Source organism: Halteromyces radiatus (assembly GCF_025201355.1).
Source record: "Halteromyces radiatus strain CBS 162.75 chromosome Unknown BX664scaffold_2, whole genome shotgun sequence".
Taxonomy (NCBI): Eukaryota; Fungi; Mucoromycota; class Mucoromycetes; order Mucorales; family Cunninghamellaceae; genus Halteromyces; species Halteromyces radiatus.
The window spans coordinates 2,190,670-2,216,401 of record NW_026251688.1 but is presented as its reverse complement, the minus strand read 5'-3'; the positions used below and the strand labels follow the sequence as shown (position 1 = coordinate 2,216,401).

The 25,732-nt window shown below is 32.2% G+C and overlaps 10 protein-coding genes across 10 annotated transcripts; 5 read left to right on the top strand and 5 right to left on the bottom strand.

Moving 5' to 3' along the window:
• Positions 1-554: 554 nt before the first annotated feature.
• Positions 555-2,089, bottom strand: BX664DRAFT_356272 (uncharacterized protein). The gene is made up of 7 exons (XM_051547872.1): positions 2,045-2,089; positions 1,681-1,932; positions 1,518-1,591; positions 1,315-1,454; positions 1,138-1,255; positions 959-1,058; positions 555-878 (listed from the first exon to the last, which is right to left on the bottom strand). Exons 1-7 carry the CDS (start codon positions 2,058-2,060, stop codon positions 736-738), a joined length of 843 nt encoding a protein of 280 aa, XP_051403213.1. The 5' UTR covers positions 2,061-2,089; the 3' UTR covers positions 555-735.
• Positions 2,090-3,380: 1,291 nt separating this feature from the next.
• On the top strand, positions 3,381-5,921 carry BX664DRAFT_325316 (general substrate transporter). Its single transcript, XM_051544000.1, has 12 exons — positions 3,381-3,443; positions 3,517-3,539; positions 3,617-3,758; positions 3,839-3,958; positions 4,017-4,051; positions 4,148-4,380; positions 4,498-4,723; positions 4,779-4,857; positions 4,923-5,148; positions 5,227-5,318; positions 5,381-5,550; positions 5,632-5,921. The coding sequence occupies exons 1-12, from the start codon at positions 3,386-3,388 to the stop codon at positions 5,725-5,727; spliced, it is 1,500 nt and encodes a 499-aa protein (XP_051403212.1). The 5' UTR covers positions 3,381-3,385; the 3' UTR covers positions 5,728-5,921.
• Positions 5,922-9,059: 3,138 nt separating this feature from the next.
• On the top strand, positions 9,060-10,493 carry BX664DRAFT_378040 (kinase-like domain-containing protein). The gene is made up of 2 exons (XM_051548809.1): positions 9,060-9,673; positions 9,736-10,493. Exons 1-2 carry the CDS (start codon positions 9,115-9,117, stop codon positions 10,443-10,445), a joined length of 1,269 nt encoding a protein of 422 aa, XP_051403211.1. The 5' UTR covers positions 9,060-9,114; the 3' UTR covers positions 10,446-10,493.
• A 536-nt stretch (positions 10,494-11,029) lies between these two features.
• On the bottom strand, positions 11,030-12,789 carry BX664DRAFT_325313 (glycoside hydrolase superfamily). Its single transcript, XM_051543999.1, has one exon. The coding sequence runs from the start codon at positions 12,673-12,675 to the stop codon at positions 11,110-11,112; it is 1,566 nt and encodes a 521-aa protein (XP_051403210.1). The 5' UTR covers positions 12,676-12,789; the 3' UTR covers positions 11,030-11,109.
• A 257-nt stretch (positions 12,790-13,046) lies between these two features.
• Positions 13,047-14,591, top strand: BX664DRAFT_383336 (histidine phosphatase superfamily). The gene is made up of 3 exons (XM_051549110.1): positions 13,047-13,333; positions 13,395-13,462; positions 13,547-14,591. Exons 1-3 carry the CDS (start codon positions 13,273-13,275, stop codon positions 14,348-14,350), a joined length of 933 nt encoding a protein of 310 aa, XP_051403209.1. The 5' UTR covers positions 13,047-13,272; the 3' UTR covers positions 14,351-14,591.
• Positions 14,592-15,086: 495 nt separating this feature from the next.
• On the bottom strand, positions 15,087-15,281 carry BX664DRAFT_325310 (uncharacterized protein; the record flags this gene model as incomplete). The annotated part of the gene is made up of 1 exon (XM_051543998.1): positions 15,087-15,281. A coding segment is annotated over exon 1 (168 nt), but the record flags the coding sequence as incomplete, so codon positions are not given.
• Positions 15,282-15,372: 91 nt separating this feature from the next.
• On the bottom strand, positions 15,373-18,962 carry BX664DRAFT_356267 (uncharacterized protein; the record flags this gene model as incomplete). Its single annotated transcript, XM_051547871.1, has 3 exons — positions 18,275-18,962; positions 17,295-18,201; positions 15,373-17,218 (listed from the first exon to the last, which is right to left on the bottom strand). Exons 1-3 carry the CDS (start codon positions 18,879-18,881, stop codon positions 15,373-15,375), a joined length of 3,360 nt encoding a protein of 1,119 aa, XP_051403207.1. The 5' UTR covers positions 18,882-18,962.
• Positions 18,963-19,117: 155 nt separating this feature from the next.
• Positions 19,118-22,010, top strand: BX664DRAFT_325306 (uncharacterized protein). Its single transcript, XM_051543997.1, has 12 exons — positions 19,118-19,248; positions 19,355-19,552; positions 19,620-19,689; positions 19,773-19,803; positions 19,869-19,883; positions 19,946-19,966; positions 20,050-20,209; positions 20,276-20,367; positions 20,431-20,839; positions 20,923-21,243; positions 21,298-21,504; positions 21,588-22,010. Exons 2-12 carry the CDS (start codon positions 19,492-19,494, stop codon positions 21,866-21,868), a joined length of 1,668 nt encoding a protein of 555 aa, XP_051403206.1. The 5' UTR covers positions 19,118-19,248; positions 19,355-19,491; the 3' UTR covers positions 21,869-22,010.
• A 415-nt stretch (positions 22,011-22,425) lies between these two features.
• Positions 22,426-24,369, top strand: BX664DRAFT_325302 (glutaryl-CoA dehydrogenase). The gene is made up of 6 exons (XM_051543996.1): positions 22,426-22,677; positions 22,767-22,834; positions 22,920-23,043; positions 23,145-23,254; positions 23,311-23,831; positions 23,935-24,369. Exons 1-6 carry the CDS (start codon positions 22,526-22,528, stop codon positions 24,214-24,216), a joined length of 1,257 nt encoding a protein of 418 aa, XP_051403205.1. The 5' UTR covers positions 22,426-22,525; the 3' UTR covers positions 24,217-24,369.
• Positions 24,370-24,479: 110 nt separating this feature from the next.
• Positions 24,480-25,671, bottom strand: BX664DRAFT_325299 (uncharacterized protein). Its single transcript, XM_051543995.1, has 5 exons — positions 25,448-25,671; positions 25,242-25,351; positions 25,059-25,143; positions 24,835-24,971; positions 24,480-24,739 (listed from the first exon to the last, which is right to left on the bottom strand). Exons 1-5 carry the CDS (start codon positions 25,538-25,540, stop codon positions 24,685-24,687), a joined length of 480 nt encoding a protein of 159 aa, XP_051403204.1. The 5' UTR covers positions 25,541-25,671; the 3' UTR covers positions 24,480-24,684.
• Positions 25,672-25,732: the final 61 nt, after the last annotated feature.

Sequence of the window (25,732 nt, the reverse complement as noted above, 5' to 3'; positions counted from 1 at the left end):
GGGGGTTAAGCTATCATAGAAATCATAAAAAGGGTGATATGACAAGTGGAAAGCTAGAATACTATATGAAATGAAAGAGAGATTTGCTATTTCTTTACGACATGTTATTTATTTGATTTCGAATGGTAATAATAATAATTTGACCAGGAATGTGAGTGATTCTAACGATGAATGGATTCATAATGAGGATAACTATCAATGTGGGCTATTTTTTCTTTTTTTTTTTTTTTTTTTGGAGATTCTTGTAGAATCTGTCGTTTCAAAAAGAAATGATTTCCAAGATTGGAATAAGTTGGGCATCAGTACACAGTTCTTTATTGACTAGAAAAATGATTATTGCCATCATCCCCGAATGCCCAATAGCCATTAGTGGTTCATCATCATGGAAATCATCTTTAGTCGTCAAGTATCTATATATATCGTTAAACATGAATCATATCGTCCATCAACATTGCTAACCTTTGGACGTACATCAATAGCAACAGGGTATCTGTTTAGAAATAACTTGTTACCATAAACCACTATAAAGGGATCTTTTTCCACGAAAATGATTGATTTTAGAAAGCTCCAAGAAAAGATCGGAGCGTGCTTTATTAATAACACATAAAATATATGGTCAACAATAGAAGTATAATAACAAGATAATATATGTAAAAGGGATGAGAGAGAAGAAAAAAAAGAAAAGAGATAGAGGATGGGGAATATGTATCAAACAAATCTAACTCAACTTGGTATTTATAAACCTTCAGCAGCAGCACGTCGTAGTTCCCTTTCCCATTCTTCCATTTCGTCGTCCTCTAATACAGAAGGTTGATCCACAGTTGTTTTCATAGTCTTGGTGTCATCGATAGGCTTCTTGTTAGACTCTTGCTTTGATTCTGTAAAAGGAAAAGATAAATCGAAGAGTTCATCCAGTTCCTTTCCTAAATATCCCATTTTACTTTTTCCTTTATTTTACCTTGGTCATGTTGGATATTTTTGGCCTTATCATCAACATATCCTTCTTCTTCATCATCATCATCACTTCCTCCAGCAAAATCAAAGAGTACACCATCGTTCTAAAAAAAAAAAAGTGGAAAGAGTAAAAGCAGATGATCAGCTACTATAGTACACCGTTATGACAATAGTCTGTTTTACTTTTGCCTTTTCATTGTTGATCGTAGAGTTAGATTGAATAGTTGTGTCAGAGAGTACAGCTTTCTTGACAGTGGTGACCCTATAAAAGTAATTTCTCCAAAATGTAACTTCATTCACTCTATTAGGAAAGGAAAACTAAGTAAGATAAGGAAGAAGTATCATCTGATGAGATATTACTGTTGTGGGACCAATAAAAACCGCATATGAGATAATGCTTTGTCTTGGGTAAGGATGGCGCGTGCGGATTGACTGTAAGCTTTCAAGTCGAATTCAAACGTAGTATCTTCAGGAGGAGGAATGATAAAGTTACGCTGATCCTATTTGCCATATTAATATAGAAGTGAATAATACCAACGTTTTCTATGTATATATATATTTACCTCTGGGATCTCCAATATACGTCGTTTCAGTTCTTGTTCATAAATACCATAACCATCCCAAGGCATCACCAACTCTGTACAAAAATAATAATAATAATAAGGATGAGTACTTTTGTTGTTATTGTTACTCTAAGTAAAAAAAAAAAAAAGAGGATCGGTTTACCTGAGCGTGTGGATACTTCCTTTTCATCAATAGTCTTCTTGTTCCTGACAAAATTATCGTGTTCCGCATCCAAAGTATCGGGTAAACGAGAGATGTTCTTCGGAAGTTCACGAGCGCGTTGTTGTAATGTTTGTGTAAATGAGTTGAATTTCTTGCTGATATCCGTGGCGGTTTTACTAGGAACAAAGGATGATGCAAATGAAGAAAAGAATGAAGTATTATTGTTGTTGTTGGTTGTTGTTGAGGCAGGTGCTATTTTTTTTTTAAAAAAAAAACACAAAAATAAAAATAATAATAACGATAATAACAATTGTGTTAAAAGTTATATTTCATCATGACATAAGTATTGAAGGAAGCTTCTTACCCTGGGAAGTAGTCATGGGGAAAGAAAAAAAAAAAAGGAAAGTGCAAAAGGCGGGAAGGAAGAAAAAAAAAAAAAAAGAAAAGAAAAGAAAAGAAAAGAAAAAAAAAAAAAAAAGGAAAAAGGAAATAGGTCAACTTTGGTAAACCGACTTTTTAGATGTTGGGCAGAAATCACCACTTTCGATAGGTACACTTAAACTGACATCAAAATTGATCTTTTGAAGCATGATTACAAAGAGAAAAAAAAAATAATTTATGGCTGATGTTTTTTTTTTTGTAACTTTTCATTATTGAATGAGGAGATTACATCTTTTTACAGTATTTTCAAAGTTCTTTGTCAGGTAACAAGAAAAATAGTTTCGTGATGTTATAAAATAAACTGTCTTTCCCAAAATGGATGTCGCATTACCACTTTTTCAGATATCGTTCTAGAGTATGTCAAAATACATTGATTGATGATTGATGATGATACAGTATATTAATCATTCTCTTCTTTTTTTTTTTTTTTCTTTTTTGAAATCTTCCTTGGTGTTTCCAAATCAAAGTGAATAATCAGCCTGTATACAGCAACATATTAAAATATGTTATCACCTCTTTCGAGGATGTATTTAATACAGATAAGTTAAAATAAATATATAAAAAAAATGGATATGATGACTAGACATATATATCTATATTTTTTCTATTATTCAAAAATCTCTTATATTCAATGGAACTACTGCCTCTTCTTTTCTTCTTTTTCTTCTTCTCGTATTCAATTTGGATTATGCGTCCAATTCTTTGTTTTTTTCTTCTACATATCATCTATTTTCTATCCTTACTATATTTTTATTTCCTTATTTTTGCGACATCTTTTTCTTTGAATTCCGTCATATATTATTGAATAAAGTGTAATCAGTTAGTCACTTGATCATGAACTTGATAATGGAACATCAATATGTATCCCAAAAAAAAAATTACTTTATTTGGCCATAGATTAAACCAAACATCAATGCATGATTGTATCCCGTCAAAAAGAATTCTATTTTTTTTTTATATATATATCAAAACCGCTAATTTAAAATGGAATACTATTGTTATAATTTGCAGTTTACGGTCACTATTTATCAACCAACATCCATTTATAATCAATCATCAGTACTGTGAAATATCTTTTATAGGAAGGAAGTATGATTTTAAGCTTTTCCTGTCAAACTCGGTGATTAGGGTAATTTTATTTTCCCCACACAGTGTTGTGTTATAGTCATCAGATCAGGTGATGAGAGCAAGGATCCCTACCCCTTTAAATAGAAGGTTGATTTTTTTTTTCTAAAAAACAATTTTTTCTTTTTCTTTATCAAACATGAGAAACTTATCTATAATAGCTACCATTGTATCATGCTTAGGAGGCTTCCTTTTTGGTAAATAATATCATGATTGATAAGTCATCACTTGGAATCTCAACATTTTTTTTAAAAAAAAAAATCTCTATAGGTTTTGACCTGGGTGTGATTTCTGTAAAGAAAAAAAAAGGGGCTTTTATAATATTACACATAGATGAAGGGATGATGTTGAATCAGTTTTTATATTGTAGGGTATTCTCGCGATGCCATCATTTACGGCATATTTTCATATTGCCGGAGATCCCAACACAGTGGCACAAATGAAAGGCAATGTTGTGTCTTTATTACAAGCCGGTTGTTGTGTAGGTTCTTTATTAACTAATCTTGTAGCTGGTAAGTTATAAATAAAAGTGATGAACTAATTTTAATGTAAAAAAAAAAATTCTTTTTTTGGTATGTTACAAAAATGATAGATCCTGTGGGAAGAAAAAAAGCAATCATAATATTCTCAGTCATTTTTATCCTTGGTGGTTTATTACAAACACTTGCACATAATCTTGATACAATGATGGCAGGTCGTTTTGTAGCTGGACGTAATAAATCATCATCATCTTCAAATTATTTCACGTATTAAAATCTTTCTTTTCTTAGTTGGTATTGGCGCCACATCAGCTCTTGTACCAATGGTAAAATCATAAAAATTCAACATTATTCAACTGCCGACATTTTTACTCTTTTCTTTTCTTTCCTTTTTTTTTTTTTTTTTAACTGATTATGGATAGTATATTGCAGAAATTGCCCCCAAAAAACTACGAGGTAGACTTGGTACCACTTGGCAATTCTTAATTGTTCTTGGTATTATGGTCAGTTATTTTGTGGATTATGGTTGTATTCGTAACCTTCCTTATGGTGATAATCAATGGCGTGTTCCTCTTGGTATTCAAATTGTTCCTGGCGGATTACTCTTGATTGGCATGATCTTCTTACCTGAATCTCTACGTTGGCTGGCTGTCAAGTACGTTTTTTCAAAAATAAAAATGTCTTTCTTTTTTTATTAATTCAATATTCTTTTTTTTTTTTTTTTTTTTTTTTTTTTTTTTTTTTTTTTTTTTTTTTTTTTTTTTACTTGTAGAGGAAAACCTGACTTGGTCAAGGAGAATCTTCTTCGATTACGCAATATACCAGAAGAGGACCCCGAATTTGTGGATGAATTACAAGAAATCTTGACTGCCGCAGAAGAAGAAAGGACACACAAAGGAAAGGTTTGGAATGAATTCTTTCAAAAAAATATGTTACATCGTTTGTTTATTGGTGTGATGGTACAAGTGTTTCAACAATGGACAGGAACAAATGCAATCGTAAGTCTCACAGTATATAATACTGAACATATATATTGATATTGATTATTTATAGAACTATTATGCACCTGAAATTTTCCAATCCACTGGTATGAATACTGACAATATTGATATTCTTGCTACTGGTGTTTACGGTAAAGTACATATATATTTATGTTGATATATACTAGATGTGTTATTTATATACATATTATATTAGGTGTTGTTAAAGTTGTTTTCGTGGCTTTGTCATTCTTTATGGTGGATACTAAACTTGGACGAAGAAGAACACTAATGCTAGGCTCATTATTTATGTTTACGGCATTCTTCATATTGGCGGGTATGATTTACGGTATTCAGAAGGATAATGGAGGGAACTTGAAAACAGCGGTAGTAGGTGCCAAAGGTTATGTAGCAGTGGTTATGATTTATTTTTTTGCCATTGGGTAAGTCGTTTATCATTGATGAAAAAAAAAAAAAGAACATCAAAAATTTCTAATATTATTTTATTTTGATATTTTTAGATATGAGTTCTCTTGGGGACCTATTCCTTGGGTTTTATGTAGCGAAATATTTCCTACTCATACTCGAGCTGTTAGCTTGTCTATTACCACAGGTAAGTTAGATTGTCCGAATAAGATAAACTGGAACTAATTTTTTTATTGTTATTTCTTTTAGCATTCAATTGGGCAATGAATGCAGTTATCGCTAAAGTAACACCGATTATGATGGCCAATATTACATATGGAACCTACTTCTTTTTTGGATCGATGGCTGTAATTATGGGCATTTTTACTTACTTCTTGGTACCTGAAACACGTGGACGATCTCTTGAACAAATTGATGAAGTAAGTTGGAAACAAAAAAAAAAAAAAGGATAACATAGCGACAGTCTGGGTCGGTTTTTATTGATCATCATCGATATCTAGGTATTTTCCGGGAAAATGTTTGTACACAATGATTCGTATGTGATTGATCATGCCAAACTTCAATTAGATGCGGAACAAGGAAACTATAGGGAATAAGTATAAATAAGATCGTTTATATTGATGTAATGGATCTCTTATGTATATGGAAGTCATATAGTTAGTTGCTTCTAGTTTACCATGGTTTACTTTATTCTATTATCGTATGTATGATTTATTTTATCTATCTTTTGTCTATGTATTTATTTATTAATGTCATTGTTAGTTTTTTTTTTTTCTTCTTAATAAACGATATATTGCTTTTGTTTTATAAATATACGAATTGTTGTTCTCCATATCTGCTAATTCAAAAGGTTCAATAAACAAAGAGTACATAACTATGTTGGAGTCAATACAAGTAAACTCTTTTTTTTTTTTTAGATAAATCTAGTAATACATCAGGTACACCATTCATCTATCATCTCATTATATGATATTCATACCAACAACATAATATAAAAGCATTGGCTTGCTCGACACAATTTGTAATGAGAAGGATTAAATGTATATGCGAGTCAAGTGACAGAATATGAAGCAAGATAGATAAAGATCCCCATTTGATGGAGTCTCCAAGGAAAGAAAAAAAGATGATAACTAACTAACAATGTCATCATCAGCAGAAATTTGAAACGAATAGAAAGATGCTGGTTTATTATTTAGACTAAAAAAGGTGTGTGACACGCGGGGAATGAAACACTTTGAATTCATGCAGCTCGATTGACATATTTGCTTTTTCTTTTGGTTGACGATCCTTCTAAAAGGAGAATAGAAAAATCTTAGAAGACTGGAGAACAATACACGGACGTTTGATAAAATAATAAGTATATTGATGAAATAGACAAGATGATGATCTTCAGCATAGAACAGACAGTGGAATTAACACGCAATTTAATTAGAATATATTCTAGTGATTTAATTGGTTCATGCATCAAGAAAAAAAAAAAAAAAGACCCCCTCAAAAAAAAGTTAAAAATGAATTCTATTTTTTTTTCTCCTGATTCCTTTTACTCTTATTGATTTTTCTTAATTCATAACTCCTTTTAAACTATAATATAACCAGGATGTATTGATGATGGTAATAAGAAGCTTTTAATTTACCAACTGGATTCCTTGCCATCATCGGTACAAAAAATCAATATATTTCCATTATATATCAAAAACAACCACCAAAGATAATAACGCGTGGGTAGTACATGTAAAGATTACTTTGCCATTGATATTCTTAGTTGATGATATTTGACTTCACTTTCCTTGGATGAAGAAAAAAAAAAAAGGGGGGGGATGAAATCTAAAAATAAACAAATAAAACTTTCTTTTGGTTTTTCTCATTGGGTGAGTAGGCGCGTGTATAAATGTGTGTACGTTTGTGTGGGAATAGGTATTCTTTTATATATAAATATATATTGTGTGTATATTTGTGTGTTCGATGATGATGATGATCGTCAGGGTTTCCTTTTCATTGTTGATCCAAAAAAAAAAGAATCATATTCACTAGTATACCGTTCATCTTACTTTACCCCTTTTACCCCCAAAAGACATGATGTAATTTCATCATTATGTCATTTCTTCATCACATTTTCTCTTCATTTTTTTTTTTCCTTCTATCCTTGTTAGAAGACTTTAGATTTACCATGGCGACTAATTTTATATGTATATAATGCAGGAAAGCATGTTAGGGGTAAATGTGATACCAATCACCCCAAAAATGGTAAAATCTTTGTGTTGTACAACCATTTACGCCAATCTTTTTCTGTGAACATACCATCATGTTCTATTAGGCAAAATGAGAGAAAAAGGAAAGATTCACTTACCAAGTTTTTTTTTTTTTTATTATTATTATTACCATAAATAAAAGAGATATCCAAGATAGAACAGGGTATATCGATCATCATCCCACTTTTCCTTTGGAGGCGTTTTGTTCAATGAAAACTACCTCCTAAAAAAAAAAAAAGGTAATACCATAGAAGGATTTATCCATTTTTAACTCTATTGTTGATTTTTTGTCATAAACACTTTATTTATACAGGATGATTTATTGTATTCTATTTTAGTGGGGAAGTTATTTACATACACAATAGATGAAGAAAAATAAGGAAAGACAGGATAGTATAAAGATAAGAACAAGGGGGAATTCGATATCTACTTGCACAAAAACATCCGACCGGGAACAAGTAATTATTATGAAGTCATCATCATCATCATTATAATGTGGCTTTCAAGGAGACTTAACATCCCCTTTCTCTCTCTCATAGTAGTAGAAAGGGGACTTTCGCACATGCAGTAGGGGATAAATGTTAAAGGACAATAATATAAAAAAAAAAAAAGAGAGGGAAAATAAATCAATATGTTCATTTATGGTAATAGTTACACAATTAAAAACTCGCTTGGATGTATCCCTGAAAAGTGGATGGAATCGGCTTTTGCTTTGAATGACATTATTAAAATGTATCTAGTATGACAGACATTTATGTATTATTTTCTTGTTGTCATAGTTGATTATATAAAAAAAAATGTCATGGTAACATTGAGTAAAATCATGATGATTTGTAGTTTTTAATATTATATTCTATATCATGATCACATGAACCAAAAGTCTGATGGCAGTTTTTTTTTTTAAACATAGTATCACACACTCACTAAAAGAACAACATTGTAATGCATAAAATCTTTTCCTTTTTTTTTTTTTTTTTTTTTTTTTTTTTTTTTACACAGTAAAATCATGAGATGAAAAAATCCTCCCGGATGATTGGGTCACTTTATATTCATTAATATGATTTTCAATGATATCTTGATCTTTTGGCAACATTAGAAACAACACCTTTTTTTTTTACCAATAGGACAACAGTCGGTTGATTATTAAACCTTCTTTTTTTTTTCTTTACTCTGTCAAAATGGGGATCTGCATGAAACAATACGTAAGACAATAAAATTATATGTAAAATGTAATATGTGTGTGTCCTTCATTTGACTGACTAGTAATTATAGATAGTTGGTCCAAACTTTTTTTTTTAGGGAGGTCGATCAAGGATAAATACAGTGTTTTGTCAGACTTCTATAATTGAAAACGCCTTTTTTTTTTTTAGTGGGATGGATGGCAAAAAAAAAAGAAAAAAAAACGCCCAGTGATAATAACTTTATGGGGGGATGACCAAAAATAAAAGGCTGCTTGAAAAAAAAGAGACTTTTACCCCCTTGACGGGAAAAAAGCTTCTTTTCTTTTTCCTCCCTTCACTCCCTTTTTCTATCCCTCCACCCCTTTATTGGCTCCAAATTCAGCAAGTTTGATTTTTTTTTTTCGGCTTACCTTTTTTTTTTTTTTATATTTAAAAAGGGTCTTTCTTTTCTTTTTCTTTCTTTTTTTTTTTTCGTTTTCAGTTCAAATATCGCTTTTTTTTTTTTTTTACTTCCCTTCATTCTTTTCTTCTTAAACTTTTTTTTTTTATCACAATGCAACCTACATCAGTACTAGCACTCGGTAGTCATGTTGAAAATCTTGACATTGTACAATTATTAGGTCATGGTGCTTATGGTCAAGTCTATTTGGCTCAAGATCAACAAACTCAACAATACTTGGCGGTAAAGACTTTATTACGACACGAAAACAAAAACAATAAAACACCACAACGAGGATTCCAACGAATGGAGATCGGTCTTCATGCTCGTTTATCAGGTCACCCTCATATTATTCGATTAGATCGCGTGATACGTGAAGCGGATTATACGCATATTGTCATGGAATATGCTCCTGAAGGCGATTTGTTTACAGCTATTACGGAACGGGATCTGTTTGCTGGCAACCATCCCTTGATTCAACGGGCCTTTTTACAATTGTTGGACGCTGTGGAACATTGTCATTTGAACGGCGTTTATCATCGGGACCTCAAGAGCGAAAATGTTTTAGTATTTGATGGTGGAAGGACAATCAAGTTGGCTGATTTTGGTTTAGCTACCATGGATCCTATTTCAACTGATTATGGTTGTGGAAGTACTTTTTATTTTTCTCCAGGTAAAATTCAAAAATAAAAATAAATTAGATGATGATGAATAATAAAAATATTTTTTACATAGAATGTCAAGGGGATCTTGCTAAACAAGGAGGACGTGTAGGCTATGCTACTGCTCCAAACGATATCTGGGCTCTTGGTGTCATTCTAATCAATTTGGCTGCTGGACGGAATCCATGGAAACAAGCTTCTCTACAAGATGAAACTTTTCGAGCTTACCTGAATGACCCTGATTTTTTACTCAAGATTTTACCCATCTCTCGTGAACTTAACCGCATCTTGAAACGTATCTTCTGCATCGACCCCTTACGGCGCATTGGACTCAAGGAACTCAAACTTCGAATTCAACAATGCAAATATTTCACCCGGACAGCTGAAGTGGATCGTTGGGAAAGATTACAGGATTTAGCTCAACTCAACAATAATAATAACAGAAATCTATTCGACATTCCATCTTATACCAGAAAAGTAGTTCGTCCTTCACCTTCATCCATCATCATTCCAAAGAAGACGAAACAACATATACCTGATACACCTGTTTCTCCAACAACAACTGCTGAATTACATCTTGATACAACTTCATCAACATCAAGACGAAATAAAGTGCGTGCTCCGGTTGATTTACTTCCCTCTCCACCTGCTACTCCTCGTGATCGATCTCAACAATCATCTTACGATGATGATGGTGATATTTATATGGGTGATAGTCAATCTTCTGGTGCTTCTGTTGGCAATAGTGGGTTACTTTCCAGTATGGTTCCTTTAATGGCTTGATTTATCGATTTTCTTTCCCCTCCCTTTGTTTTCATTATTTTTATGCCTCTTCCTTTTTTTTTTTTTTTTTTTTTTTTTTTTTTTTTTTATTTTATGGAATTTCCAACATCCCCCCTACAAGAGAAAAAACTATGACAAGGTTGATCTTTGGAATAGTTTTTTTTTTCTTTCTTTCCTTCTATATATATATATATGTACCCTTCACTTCACATTATACCATTTCTTTTTCTTGTTTATAGTTTGTTTATTATGCTTTGTTACTTTTATATATATACATTTACTTCTTTATTATGACTTTGTTTTCCATTTTATTCATATACATTTTTATTGATTTTATATTTTATCATCATTCACCTTATTAGTTAGTATTCATCATCATCATCATCTTCTTCTTCTTCAATAAAGAACCAAATGACCTACTTTGATTGACAAGCAAACAAAATATATTTACTCATTTTACAGTCTATCGTCATATTTCTTTTTATAGATGAATAAAAAGAATAAAAAAATTGTTTCTTTAGAAATTAACATTATCCACCTATTCTAGTAACCTGTTGGATCAAGTAACAAAAAAAAAAAAAAAAAAAAAAAAAAAAAACTTTTTTTTTATTATTATTTCATTTTGACTACGAAAAATAAATTAATGATAATGATCTGTAATTAACTAAGATTTGGATTCCACTATACTAATAGCTTGAATAAACCCTTGTTCATATTGCCAAGTAAAAGCATCCGTAGATTTGTCAGACCATTGTTCTTCAACTTGATAATCCTTGGCCAGTTGAGAAGGAAAGCCTACATGACTTGCGTTCTGTCGAAATTGTAGAGCTACCTGATATCCTTTCCGAAATCCTTTTTCAAACATCCATACATGTTGTTCAATAGCTTGATAATCAGCCTGTTGATTTCTCCAATAGGTTAAATGAGTCTCGATTTGATGCTTAACCGTTTCTTCATCCAAAGGTGGTAGTGATCTTTGTTCTGTTCGCTTGAGCCATGGTAACAATCCTTGTTGTTGACAGTATATCATCGACCAATACCATTTATCATCCGCCGTCTTGTAAGTCCAATAAAATTGACCAGCACATGTCTTGTCCCATACTCGTGCCTGGGTTTCGCCAAATGCCGTCATGGTTGATCGTTCATCCATCCCTTTCATTGAAGCTCCATTCAGTACCATGGACCATTCGCCTACCACAATGTTGTTCCGAATTGATGCACCCTGTTGGAGTAGAAATGGTCCTATCTTGTTCTCGACTTTGTCTGTATGCTGTTGTGCTGATAATCGATGATCTTGTGGTGTATGACAAAAATATTGATGTGTATCTAATACGATAAAAGGATGTGCCTCCCTTTTTTTTCTTGATAGTTGATGAGCAATGATATCCATATAGTTGCTAGGTTTCCAAGAATCACCAATATACACCGGAAGAGGATGTTGACCAGGAGGGGTTGCCTGTACTACGGTTTGACAAGCACGTTCATAAAAACCAGGAAGTGAAGCATTGTCAGTTGGTTCATTCAGGATTTCGATACCAATAATATTATTGATGGGTGAGAGAAGTTCAGTGAGACGATGAAGGATGGTCAAGAGTATAGAAGCGTTACTGGTGGATGATAATGATGTGGCGAATAGTCGTGCTTTGTTGTTTGAAGTAGGTTGGCCACAATGAGAATCTGTATTTTGACCTCCAGGAGCACCATGAATATCGATCAAGCATCCAATCTTGTTTTGTTCACACGCCCGTATCAGCTGCAGTAATAAACCAAACGCTGCATCGTACACATCTGCATACGCATGAAAACAATCTCTTGGATGATCTAATAACAGAGATCGAGGTTCCACCATCCAATAACCGATAGGAATACGTACCGCATTGATCCCCCATTCTCGAAGTATTTCAATATCCCTTGTTGTAATAAAACTTGTCCAGTGATGTTCCAATAATTCTCTTGCTTCTTGATGATCATGACAACTTGCGATAAAATCATATTCGGATGACCAGTGACCACCTTTAACGGCATTCTTCAGTGCTGAAGGGCATAACCATGACTCTAATACAAATAGACTACCAAGATTCACACCAATATGCTTGCGATATCGATAGAGTTCAGATATTTGGTTATCATATGGTTCAAACGAAGGTTGAGAAGGAATATTAGGTGAGAGTGTAAGCCATTGTTGCTTATGATGACCAAAACCGAATTTATTTAATAATGACTTTGCCATTAATGTAAAAAAAGAGAATATGATAAAAAGAGATATTCTAAATTATAGTGTTGCATTTATTGTTTTGTTTTGTTTGATTATATGGTGAATACAAGAAAGAAAATAAAAAAAAAAAAAAAAAGCCCGGAAATATAAAAAAAAAAAAGAAAATAAAAAAAAAGATGTTGGCTAGCTTTTCTAACAATAAATCTGAGTTTCGAAAATGTCAAAAAAAAAAAATGGTTCCACATTATTGATTTTACTAAAATATGGAATGGTTTCTTTTCTTTTTTTTTTTTTTTGTCCTAAAAATAAAAAAGATGTATTCATTAATTAGGAAGTTGTCTTATTTTCAAATACAAAAATTATTTTTTTTTCTTCTTCTTATTTTATCAAATAATATTTAAAAATAATAATATAATCCAATGATGTTATCTACACATGAATGAAGATCGCAGGAGAAGCTGAATTTAAACTATTGATTCATCATATAACACGTGAAAAAAAAGACATGACAATGAAATATCTACATTCTCCTATTTCCTTTTGGTTATTTTCTCACCCACAAAAAAGTTTATTCCTTTCCTTTTTTCTTCTTTTCTTTCATCTATTTTTTAAATGGCACCTGTTTCTCCTACTATTGATACTGTATTTATTGTTCGTCATGGTGAACGTATTGGTAAATAAAAATATATATATATTTTTTAATAATACAAAACTCATTTTTATTATTCATTTAGACCATTGTTCCGAAACATGGCAACCTGATCCTTCTCATGGTATTACAGACCCTCCTCTTAGTTTATTGGTAATAATATATATATATATATTTGATTTGATTTGATGATTTAATATAATTTATTCTTTTTTTTTTTTTTTTTTTTTTTTTTAGGGACATCGACAAGCAGAAAAGACAGGACAACACTTGGGATATAAGATTCAACAAAATACAATTCAACAACCTATTTTTATGATTTATACCTCACCTTTTCAACGATGTATCGATACATCCATAGGCATCATCAAAGGTTTACAATCATATATTGATCCACTTTATCCTCCTATCTTACGCTTGGATCTCGGTTTGGGTGAATGGATGTCCGATCAATTTTATGATGACATTTCTTGCTCGGGTTCTCAATTCCTTGCACGACATCAGGAACAACTTGCACGACGTCAAGCAACTTATTATCGTCATCTGCATATGAAGAAACAACATGATACTCCACCATCACCTTCTTATGATTTTCACGATATTTTACCTTCACTCACTGTCGATTATGCCTATCATTCTTCTCGTTACTCGGATTTTGATTTCCCCGAATCTTATAAGGATATGCTTCATCGCTTTGATCAAACTCGATTAGATTGTATTCGTCAAGCTACCGTCAATTTACCTTCCAAATATCAAAACAATCCATCCGTCATTGTCATTCTTGTTACTCATGGTATAGGTGTAAATGCTCTTTTGGATTCTTTTCGAAATACCATCACCCGGCCTGTGGAAACTCCTTATTGTAGTATTTCTAGTTTCCGATATCATCATCCTACTGGACAACATTCTACTAATACTACTCACAATAATGTTGATGATGATGATGATGATGATTGGTTGGATTCAAACTCTTCAAAACTTAAACAACCAAAATGGATACCTGATTTGATTATTGATGCTTCTCACTTGTCAAATATCTGATTCCCAACATTACTTTATTATTATTATTTATTATTTCTTTTCATCATTCAATACCCCCCCCCCACCTACTATACTCTTTTTTTTTTTTTAAGTTTATTTTCATAACCTTGTTTATTTCTCATCACTTATTTTTTTTTTATTTTTATTATTTCATTATATCTTTTATATTCATCCTCTTCTTCTAACCAATCCATCTTAACCATTCATAACCAAACAAATAAAATTGTCAATATCTCGTTTATATATTCTGTTCTCCTTGATCTCTCTCTCTCTCTCCTGTACAGAAAAAAAAAAGGGGGGGGGGACGAACGTAGTAATACATTTACCAAGTGATTGTTGTCACCCCTTGCTTGTCACAAAAGCAAAGTTAAAGATGTCTATTATTCTCTTTCACTTTTTTTTTTTTTTGTGAGGGATATCAATGTCATCATTTCCAACTCCTTTCTATGTATAGAGTAACATTAGGAAAATAGATCATGTTTTATGTCTTTCATTGATTTTTGGTTTTCTCAGATATCATACTATAACATCATTGTTACTTACAGTTACTATGATGGATGATGTATTTTTCAGAATAATGGTATGGTACTTAGTTGTCATTGATAAGTAAGTAGATGTATCATGCATTCCTGTTTGTAAAACCGAAAAGAAGACGAGATGGTTAGATATGTATTACAAAGAATAAAATAGATTCATTTCATGACATCTGATTGGAAATCAATGCATACGAAAAAAAAAAATAATAAATGTTTCTTTTTTATTAAAACAATGCAGAAGAATAATGATGTGATATAATGAAATGGGTGGAAGGGAAAAACAAGTATAAATGCGGATAATAGCAATGGTAATAATAACAACAATAATAAGAATAAGAAATATAAAATATAAAATAATGAGAATGTCATAATAATAATAATAATAATAATAATAAAAAAAAAAAAAGAATCAATATGGTACAAAGTAAACAATCATAAGAATAAGGCTAACAAGAAAGGGAGAAATCAATATGAGAATAAAGCTACCTAATTTCCATGTAAGATAGCAAGAGCCTTTCCAGTAAGTCGAATCATTTTATCCTTTTCAGACCATCGTTCATTTCCATCTTGATGTGCATCTTCTTCCATGTCCGAGCGTTCAAAGGCTGAGTCATTGTCGTTGTTATCCAAATCATCATATATTGGTTGTTCTTCCACAAAACGACCAATGCGACCAAGGCGATCAATAATCATATTTTGCGTTTCCAGTCCAGTCAATGCAGGTCGACAAACCATACGACGTAAGGATTGAGTAGCTGATCGAATTTGTTTATTTGTATTCTCCACTGTAGGATGTACCTTGTCCACTTGGATAATGTCATCTTTGGGTGATAAGAGTTGCTGCCATGCAAAAATCCATGCTTCCAATCCAACCAACATGACTGCAAATTCTGCTAGGGCCATGATACGTCCTTCCACATGTGTTGCTTCCAATTCATTTGTTGTCGGTAAGGATTTCTTGATCTTCTTTTGTCGTAAACTTTCCGCTATTTCCAATTCCTTGATGCCTTGACTATCTTGCTTTAATAATAAAGTGGCACCTGCTAACATATGTATCACTTGTTGCTTTGTGATGGTATCCAATTCACTTTGTCGAGTCTTTTTCTTGGAAAACCCAGGGGCAATCATGGCTCGAGGAACACGTTGAACCAATGTCATCATACTTTGTTCGGCTCTTTCCACATCACGACGCCAAAGTGCTTCCACAGCCGCACCAACAAGACTAAACCAATCAGCCACACGTCGAGAATCATCATTCAAGGACAGAGAAGAAGCATAGGCGAAAAACATGGTTGTAGAAGGATCTTTAGACACAGATGAAATGGGCATCATCATACCATCAATAAGACTTCGAAAATCAGATTCCAATCGATCCAAAAGATAGAGATTCGAAAGAATAGCAGTTGGAACAAGAGCAGGTGCATTGGCAGAGAGTGATAATCCAAGTGTTTTCTTTGATGTAGATGTTGTCAGACTTGTCCATGTTGAGATTTGATTGTGGATGACGTCCAATGTTTCCACCCAAGGAGATTTGGTAGATAATGCTGAGATAAAACTTCCTTGTTGGTCTTCTTCAGTCAAGCATGCCCAGGTATCTTCTTCATTAGCATCCCACATGGCTAATCCCCACAAGTAATCTGCAATACGAGAAGAAAGGAAGGTAGATGGAAGTGCTAAAACCACCTGAATAGTTGCTGTCGCATAAGCTCGTGCACGCATGGAAGAGATTTGTTTTCCTTCTTGATCGTCATCATCATCGAATTCTTCTTGTAATGAATCCACCAAATTGAGCATACGTAAACTGTGATAGAGTAAGGTTAGTCGTGATATAAAAGGATTGCCACCAAGACATTCACATTCGTTGAGCTTGATCCATTTAAAGACATGACTCCATTTTTGTAACTGTTGTTGATCCCATTCATCATCATCATCCATGTCGATTTCTTCTTCATCATTGTTGCAAGCAATATCATAACCAAATACATGTCGAGCAGTGAATAGTGTCATTTCTTTCATCAGAGACCAAAGTAATCCAATGGTATTTTTTGAAGATATTCTGACGGTTGTGTCATCATGTTCAGTCAAGAGAAGTTTCACCAATAATTGATACATTTGCATGCATTTTTCATCACCAGGAGACATGGAATTAGATTTATTGCCAAATTCTAATTTTTTGTTCTTGCCAGTAGGATGAAGACGTTGTTGACGACGTAGCTTTGCATGAGACACCATTCGACGTACCCTAAATGCACGACCAAATATCCAAGTCTTCAAGTAAGGAAGTAATAATTGAATCATACAAGCAATGAATAATACCAGACGTAAAAGAGACCTAAGAATAATTGCAAAAAAAAAAAAAAAAATGAGAATACTTTTCTTTCTTTTAATCTTTTTTTTTTCTTATTTACCATCCATCATCTATAGATAACCATGAATGGTTGATATTATGGTTGTTGATAGATTCATATCCATTGAAAGATTCGTTTGCAGTAGGCATAGAAGCACCATTCATTTGTTCACTTGCTGTTCGGGAAACATGATGATGATTATTGACTTGTTCAGATCCTGCTGGAGTGGTCAAGGGAGAAGAAGAAAAAAAGGTGATTGCCATAAAGAGAGCCATAAAAACACGACTGTTGGTCATACTACTATCAGAAGAAGGAGTTCTAGGATGATCACCAGAGTTGCTTGATAGAGAGCCATCATCAAATTCATCATCGTTGATATGTTGTTTTCTAGCTCTTTTGCGTTTGCTTGCTGCTTTTTTCCTATTTTGTTGTTCTTGTTTTATCAATTGACGTTCCATCATGAGCTGACGTTGCATCATTTGTTCACGTTGGATCTTTTGTACTTGATAATGAGCTAATACTTCATGACCACCTGGAAGTTGTGCTAATAAATGTTGAAGGGAATCATTTTCTCGTTTCATATTATCACCCGTACGTTTGAGATGTGTGATGTATTCAGTTGCTTTGCGTAAAATTGTTGCTTTATTGAGTTTAGTCGCTACGGCCACACCATCAAGATATTCTTCTCCATCGTCGCCAATATCATCATCATCATCATCATTTAATCTATTACGTTTATTATTGTTGTTGTTGGTAGAATGATGACGATCTTTTGGTTTTGCATGAAGAAGAGCAGGGACGGCATTTTTCAATTCAGTGATGCGATCGTTGATATTGTTTCGATAACGTCGTTCAATAGCATTATGAGCAGTTTTCTTTTGTTTACCACCAGTGATATTTGAAGATGTTGATAATGTTGGTGTTTGAGTGTTGATAGAAGGTTTCAATCTTTGAATAGGTACTTTATCTAAATAAATAAATAAAAAAGTAAAAGTTTTAATTTTTAAATATTTATATATATAAATATTTTTTTTAATTACTTGGATCTGAATAAGATAAAACCGGGGAATCCCAATTGATTTTGGCAATAATGTCAGCTACATTCGTCGGAGTCATGGAAGAAGTTGATTGAGAGATAGGTGTTTCAGTTGGCTGAGTGGAATTGATTTGTTGTTGTTGTTGTTGTTGTTGAGGAGGAGAAGAAGGAGAAGAAGAAGAAGAAGAAGTGTCTATAGAAGATACTAACATTGAATGTTGTTGTTGTTGTTGTTGTTGTTGTTGTTGTGGAGAAGAAGGTATATATGTTTGTTGTTCAGGACTTGGATATTCTTGTTTTATAATATCTTTATATTGTGAAGGTACAATAGGAGTAACATCAAAATCATATGGTGGAGAGATATTAGGTTCATATTTTTTAGTAGATAAAGGTTGTTGTATAGTATTGTTAATAGGTGTATTGATTGATTGGTTATTAATAAAAGGTTGACAATCTACAGGAAGATAACGATCGAAATCTTGCCATAGTTCTTGAGTAGGTTGTTGAATAGCAGCTTGAGCTTGTTGTTGTAATTCGAGATCAAATTCAGATAAAGAAAAGAATGGATCATCAGTAAAAATATCCAAGTTTGGAGTAGGTATATATTCCATTGTTAAAGTATAATAATAAAAGAAAAAAGAAAAAGAAATAAATAAAAAATAAAATAAACAATAAATAATAAAAGGTCAAGGTGCTGGTAAGTTTGGATGAGACGGAGTTTGATATTCATTATATATATATATATATAAAAGAAGTGGCGTGATTTTTTTTACATATATATATATATAGAGAGAGAGAGAGAGAGAGAGAGCAAAAACATATTGTTATTTAACGATAACTATTTTAAGCTCATCTTATTGTCAAAAAAGATATTTAAACATATCAAAAAGAAAATACAAAATAAAAAAAAGTTGAATATATGATTATTTAACAACGATGGAATGTTTTTTTTTTATTCATTTATATTTTATATTTATTGTAATTGAAAAGAAATATATATATATATTATTGATTCAAATATTGATGATCAATAGAATTCATGCACACAATAATCTTTATTATTATTATTATTATTATTTAAAAGAAGTAGTGATGATTCAATTCGATAGGTTACACAGAAAATGAAAGTTTTTTGAGGCTGGGCAATTTTTAATTTTCTCAATCATTTTTTTTCTTTTTTCCACATTCTTTTCTTTTTTTGTTTTTTTTTATTTCAATATTATGGATTCAGCTACACCTTTTCGTCATAGTGACTATCCTGTTGTAGTTGGGATTGACTTTGGTAAATAGTAATTATATCTTATATTTTCATTATAGACTAATAAAAAGTTTAATTTTCTTTTTTTAAGGTACAACTTATTCTGGTGCTGCTTATGGGATTACAACATCAGAAGGTGAAGTTTGTGATATTAGCACTTGGTAAGTTAAAAACATTTTAAAACAATATCAAAATACTGATTTACTTTTACTTTATTATTATTATTATTATTATTATTAATAAGGCCAAAACAAGCTGCATACCGTTATCCAAAAGTAAAATTGATATATAAATATATATTATTTTTTAAATGAATTAACACAAATATTTTCTTTTCCAGGTACCAACTATGAGTGTAAGTTCATTATATAAATTATCATATTTCATATTTAACTTTCTTTTATTATATATATAAAGTTATATGATCCAGAAACAAGGGTAAAAAAGAAGATTTATATATATATAATTGTAATAAGAGAATGACTAAATTTTTCCTTTTATATATATATATGTATATATAGAAATTACTTCATTGGGGTAGCGCTGTTCGTGCTGAATGTAATAAGAACAATCTTCGACACAAATATTTTATGCTTCAACAATTCAAGTTATTCCTGGATGATTCATTAAGTGACGTCCTCAAAGTACCTGAAGGTTACACTGTAGTGGAAATTATAGCTGGTATTTCAAAAAAAAAAAAAAAAAAAGGTTTATATAAGAGAACTAACTTGGATTATTATTAATTAGATTATCTTCGTGAATTTCATTCTCATGTTTTGAATGAAATGAGAAAGGGTTTTGCACATCAATTTGAAGGTCGATATCGTTATTGTCTTACGGTATGATTTTATTCATTTTTATTATTATTTTTATTATTAACATCTATGTTCTTCTTTTTATAGGTACCAGCTATGTGGACAGATAAAGCGAAACAAATTATGCGTGAAGCTTCAGTTTTAGCTGGTATTATCAATGAAAATGATCATCATGATCGATTGATGTTGATTTCTGAACCTGAAGCTGCTGCTATTTATTGTGAAAAGGCATGTGATCAATTCAGTATGGAAGATGGTGATGAATTTATGATTTGTGATGCTGGTGGTGGTACTTTGGATTTGATCGTATTTAATGTCAAAATGGATGCTCAAGGCAATCGCAAATTTCAAGAAAGTGCAAAAGGAATGGGGAAATCATGTGGTTCAATGTTTGTAGACAAGAAAATGAGAAAATTATTGAAAAGCAAATTGAATCGTGTAACTAATGGCAAGATTCCTGCTCAAGCTCTTGAAAATATGATGGAACATTTTATTGGTAAAAATAAAAAAATAAAAAATTATCAATTTTTTTTTCGTATTGATTACTCAACCTTTCTTTTTTTTTTTCTTTCTTGTTAGAACGTTTAAAACCATCTTTTGATGGTACTGAAGATCAATATCTTGAATTACCTATGAATGCTGGATTAACGGAACATACAATGCAATCAATTGGTCTCGGAGATGGAATGTTACGATTTACATTAGAAGAACTCAAAACTAAAGTATATGAACCCGTAGTTAGGGATGTATTGGAATTGGTGCATAAACAAAAGGCAGAAACAACAAATCTGAAGGCTATCTTTATGGTTGGTGGTTTTGGATCTTCTCAATATTTATATCTTCGCGTTAGTGAAGAATTTGAACCTCTTGGTATTAAAGTAATTACTCCTCCTCGTGCAGGTAAATTATATCCAAAAAAAAAGAGAACAATATCTAATTATGTTTATATTTTAGAAATGGCTGTTACTCGTGGTGCTGTCTATGCTGGTATGAATCCAACTAAAGTTTCCGTTCGTGTCCCTAGATATTGGTATGGTATTGATATCACTGCTCCTTTCAACGAAGCTCTTGATCCACCTGAATACAAAATTATCAATCCTGATGGAAATGTACGATGTGATCATCGATTCTCAGTTTTTGTTCAACGTGGTCAACCATTAGGTAAAAAAAAAATGAATAAAGGACAAAAAAAAAAAGGCATATACCAATCATCATCTTTTTTTTTTTTTTTTTTTTGGTAATAGATATCGACAAATGTACTAGTAAACGATATACCACTTATTATCCAAGACACACAGCTTGTACATTTTATGCTGCAAGTACAGAACAAGAACCTAGGTATGTAGTTCAAGAAGGAGTCAGCAAGGTGTTTGACTTTGAAATCCCTATGCCAAGATTACCTGATGCTGTACATGGTGATCCGGTTGACTTGACAATTAACATGTACTTTGGTGAAGTGGAATTACGAGTGGAAGCCGTCATCAGGGACAAGACCTATCATGTTGTGTGTAACTTTAACGTTTAGTTGTATTATCTTTTTTATATTCCCCTTCCTGTTCTTCTTTATCCCTTAACCCGTCTTAGTATTAAAACTAGATTAGAGTTTTTTTTTTTGTAATATTCTTTTGGTTTTATTATTCAAATAAACAAATTTTTATTATAGTTCATTACGGAAATTAAAAAACTATGATCGGGTATACGTTTTTCAATTTGTGGGGTACGGAAATGGACGGATATTTGAAAATGATGGATGTACCTTTTTGCACAAAAAGGAAGAGACAGAGAGAGAGAGAGAAAGAGAAAGAAAGGGAACATGATGGACTCATTGATTGTATAAGATCAACATTTACGTATTAACAATGATAATCTCTTTGACTGGTTTTCTCATATCATGATGATGATGATTGAATATATGTATTTTATGTTTATTTTTCCTATAGAAATAAACGGATACAGTAGTAAAGTGGAAATATCTTGATCTCTTGTGGGGAACAATTACACTTTTTCCGTTTTCCTATGACTCAGGTTCTTAAATAGGAGGGTGGGAAACGCTGTGTTTCAAGTTGGATTTTTTTGCTTTTCCTTTGGTTGGTACTTATTTTGGATAAGCTTGTGATTTTTTTTTTTTTTTTTCGCTTTCTTTTTTACTTTTTGTATTCCAAATTTTTATATCATTTCAGTCATGTTCTCTCGTATCCATATTACCACCCGTACCCTTACTAAACCTCTTCAAACTCGTACTATGGCTTCCAAAGCCAATTCTTTTGTCAAGTACAACTGGCAAGATCCTTTGAACCTTGAAAGTCAATTGACTGAAGAAGAAATTCTCGTCAGGTAAAGATAAAAATATCACTGCTTTTATATTTATTTATTTTTTTAACTCATTTGTTATTATTATTATTATTATTATTATTATCATCTAGAGATGCTGCCCGAGATTATTGTCAAGAAAAACTTCAACCTAGAGTGACTGATGCGTACCTTAATGAAAGTAAAGATCCTCTCTCTCCCTTTTTAAAGTCTCCCATCAATTTTTTTTTCTCACGGTATCTTTTTTTTTTTTTTTGGGTACATAGAGTTTGATAAGGATATTATGCAAGAAATGGGTGAACGTGGATTTTTAGGTTCCACTATTGATGGTTATGGCTGTGCTGGTGTATCTTACGTATCTTATGGTTTGACTGCTCGTGAAGTGGAACAGTAAGTGATATAATGAAAAGAGAATTCATATGGAAAAGAATGAAAACTATTCTTGACTCTTTTTTTCATTTTTTTTTTTTTATTAATGATGGATGAATTAGTGTTGATTCTGGTTATCGATCCGCTATGTCTGTTCAATCTTCTCTTGTGATGCATCCTATCAATGCTTACGGATCTGAAGCTCAAAAAGAAAAGTACCTTCCTGAACTTGGTAAGTAATCATTTTATTTAAACACAAAATGATTTATTTATTCTTCTTCCTGATAGCTAAGGGTACCAAGATTGGTTGTTTCGGTTTGACGGAACCTAATCATGGCTCTGATCCTGCCAGCATGGAAACCACAGCCAAGAAAGTCAATGGACATTATGTGATCAATGGTAGCAAAACATGGATCACCAACTCTCCTATTGCTGATGTGATGATTGTTTGGGCCAAGAATTTGGAAGAAGATGGCGCTATTCGAGGTTTTATTCTTGAACGTGGAATGCCTGGTCTTGAAACTCCTACAATCCATGGTAAATTGGCTCTTCGTGCATCCATTACTGGTATGATGATGTTTGATAATGTGGAAGTTCCTGAAGAAAATATGTTACCCAATGTCAAAGGTCTCAAAGGTCCTTTTGGTTGTTTGAACAATGCTCGTTATGGTATTGCCTGGGGTGCTCTTGGTGCTGCTGAAGCTTGTTTGGCTCAAGCTCGTGAATATACTTTGGAACGCAAACAATTTGGTCGTCCTCTTGCTGCTAATCAATTGATGCAAAAGAAATTGGCTGATTTCGATACAGAAGTAAAAAAAAAAAAAAAAAAAAAAAAAAAAAAAAAAAAAAAAAAAAAAAAAAAAAAAAAAAAAAAAAAAAAAAAGGATGGTTGATATATTTTTATTCTATTAGATTGCCATTGGTCTTCAAGCTTGTCTTCAAGTGGGCCGTTTAAAGGATCAAAACAAGATTGCTCCTGAGATGATTTCTCTGATCAAACGTAATTCAACCATCAAGGCTCTTGAAATTGCCCGTGAAGCTCGTGATATGCTTGGTGGCAACGGTGTTTCTGCTGAATACAACATCATCCGTCATTCCAATAACTTGGAAGCCGTCGTTACTTATGAAGGAACAAAGGACATGCATGCTCTTATTTTAGGTCGCGCCATCACTGGTATTCCTGCATTCAAATAGATTAGGCTTTAATAGTGTAGTTTGATATTTTATTTGTATTTTTGGTTTTACTATTATAATAAAAAAAAAAAGTTCCTTTTTTTTATATATTATTATATATGTTATTTGACTATGATGAGAATGTTGTTGTTGATAGTTTTTGATGAACCTGACGAAAATAAAAATGCTCCCAAACTGATGATCTATATTTGCCAAACAGCTTGATTTCTTAAAAAAAAAAAAACAATTCATATTTTGGATACATTGTTGCATTTATAAAGAGAGACAAATAGAGTAGTAGTAATTTTATTTCCATAATCAACAGTGAAGGATGGGATGGTATTCAGGGAATAGAAAAGACTCACCATCAAATAAATCAAATAATAACAATAATAATAAAAGTTTCTTCTTGATATCCATTCCATTTCGCTTCATTGTTTATTCTAAATCCACAGATCCAATATCCCAAACCAAATAGAAATAATGTTACTAGAGAGACATATAAGAATCTGTTTCTTTTTGAGACACCCATAAAACGGCAGCACTAGGAAAAAAAAAAAAAAACAAGATGAGTCAGTCTTTTTTTGAAAAAAAAAAAAAAAAAAAAGAAAGAAAGAAAAAAGGAGCATTGGGTACTACCTAGTCATCAAAAGACATGTTTGTAGGACATCTGCCACACCCAGATAAGGAACAGGAGGCTCGATCATGTGTGAAGTATACTTGACTACCAATACAGCCACGGAACCCGCTAATCCACCAGCCATAAAAGCAAATCCCTATTCAGATATGTAAAAAGCGAGTCAACTGTACACTCAGGTCATTCTTTTTTTTTTTTTTTTTTTTTTTTTTGGGAGTCAACATACGAGAAATAGGAATAACCGTGCACGCCAGGGGATATGATCATCATAGTCAGTGCCACGAAGTGCTTCTTTATCAATCAAACTGATACTAAATTATTCAAAGAAGATATATAAAGGAAAAAAAAAAAAGAGATGGTAAGTTCAACATATATATTTTTATTTCTGTTGACAAAGTCGTCCATTTACACAATCAGACCAAACGTAGTAGTAATACCTCCAGCCCAGTCTTCAAATCCTGCCAAACCAGTCTCACTAGTGCAGAGACCATCCACAAAGATCCACCATGCCATCGCAAACTATAATCATAAAAAGAAGAGGGAGTCTTGTTAAAATATGTTCGTGTTTTTCTTTTCTCACTTTTTTTTTTTTTTAAAAAAAAAAAAAAACCTTACCAAAGCTCCAGCAGAATAAACACCAATGGTCCTACCTTTTCCACCAAAAGAGAAGCATCCTTTACAAACAAAAACACTTGTTTGTTCATCCATATTTGAATTTGTTGGGGGTATCTATAATAAAGAAGAAAAAAAAAAATGAGAAAAGAAAAAAGAGAGAGAGGGAAAAAAAAAAAGTTAAGAAATGGGAAACATATGGAAATCCAGCCAAGTAGTGTTTTTTTTTGATACTTACAACCAAAGTTTAAACGTCGCAGGTTTTTTGCTACCCGGATTAAGCATATA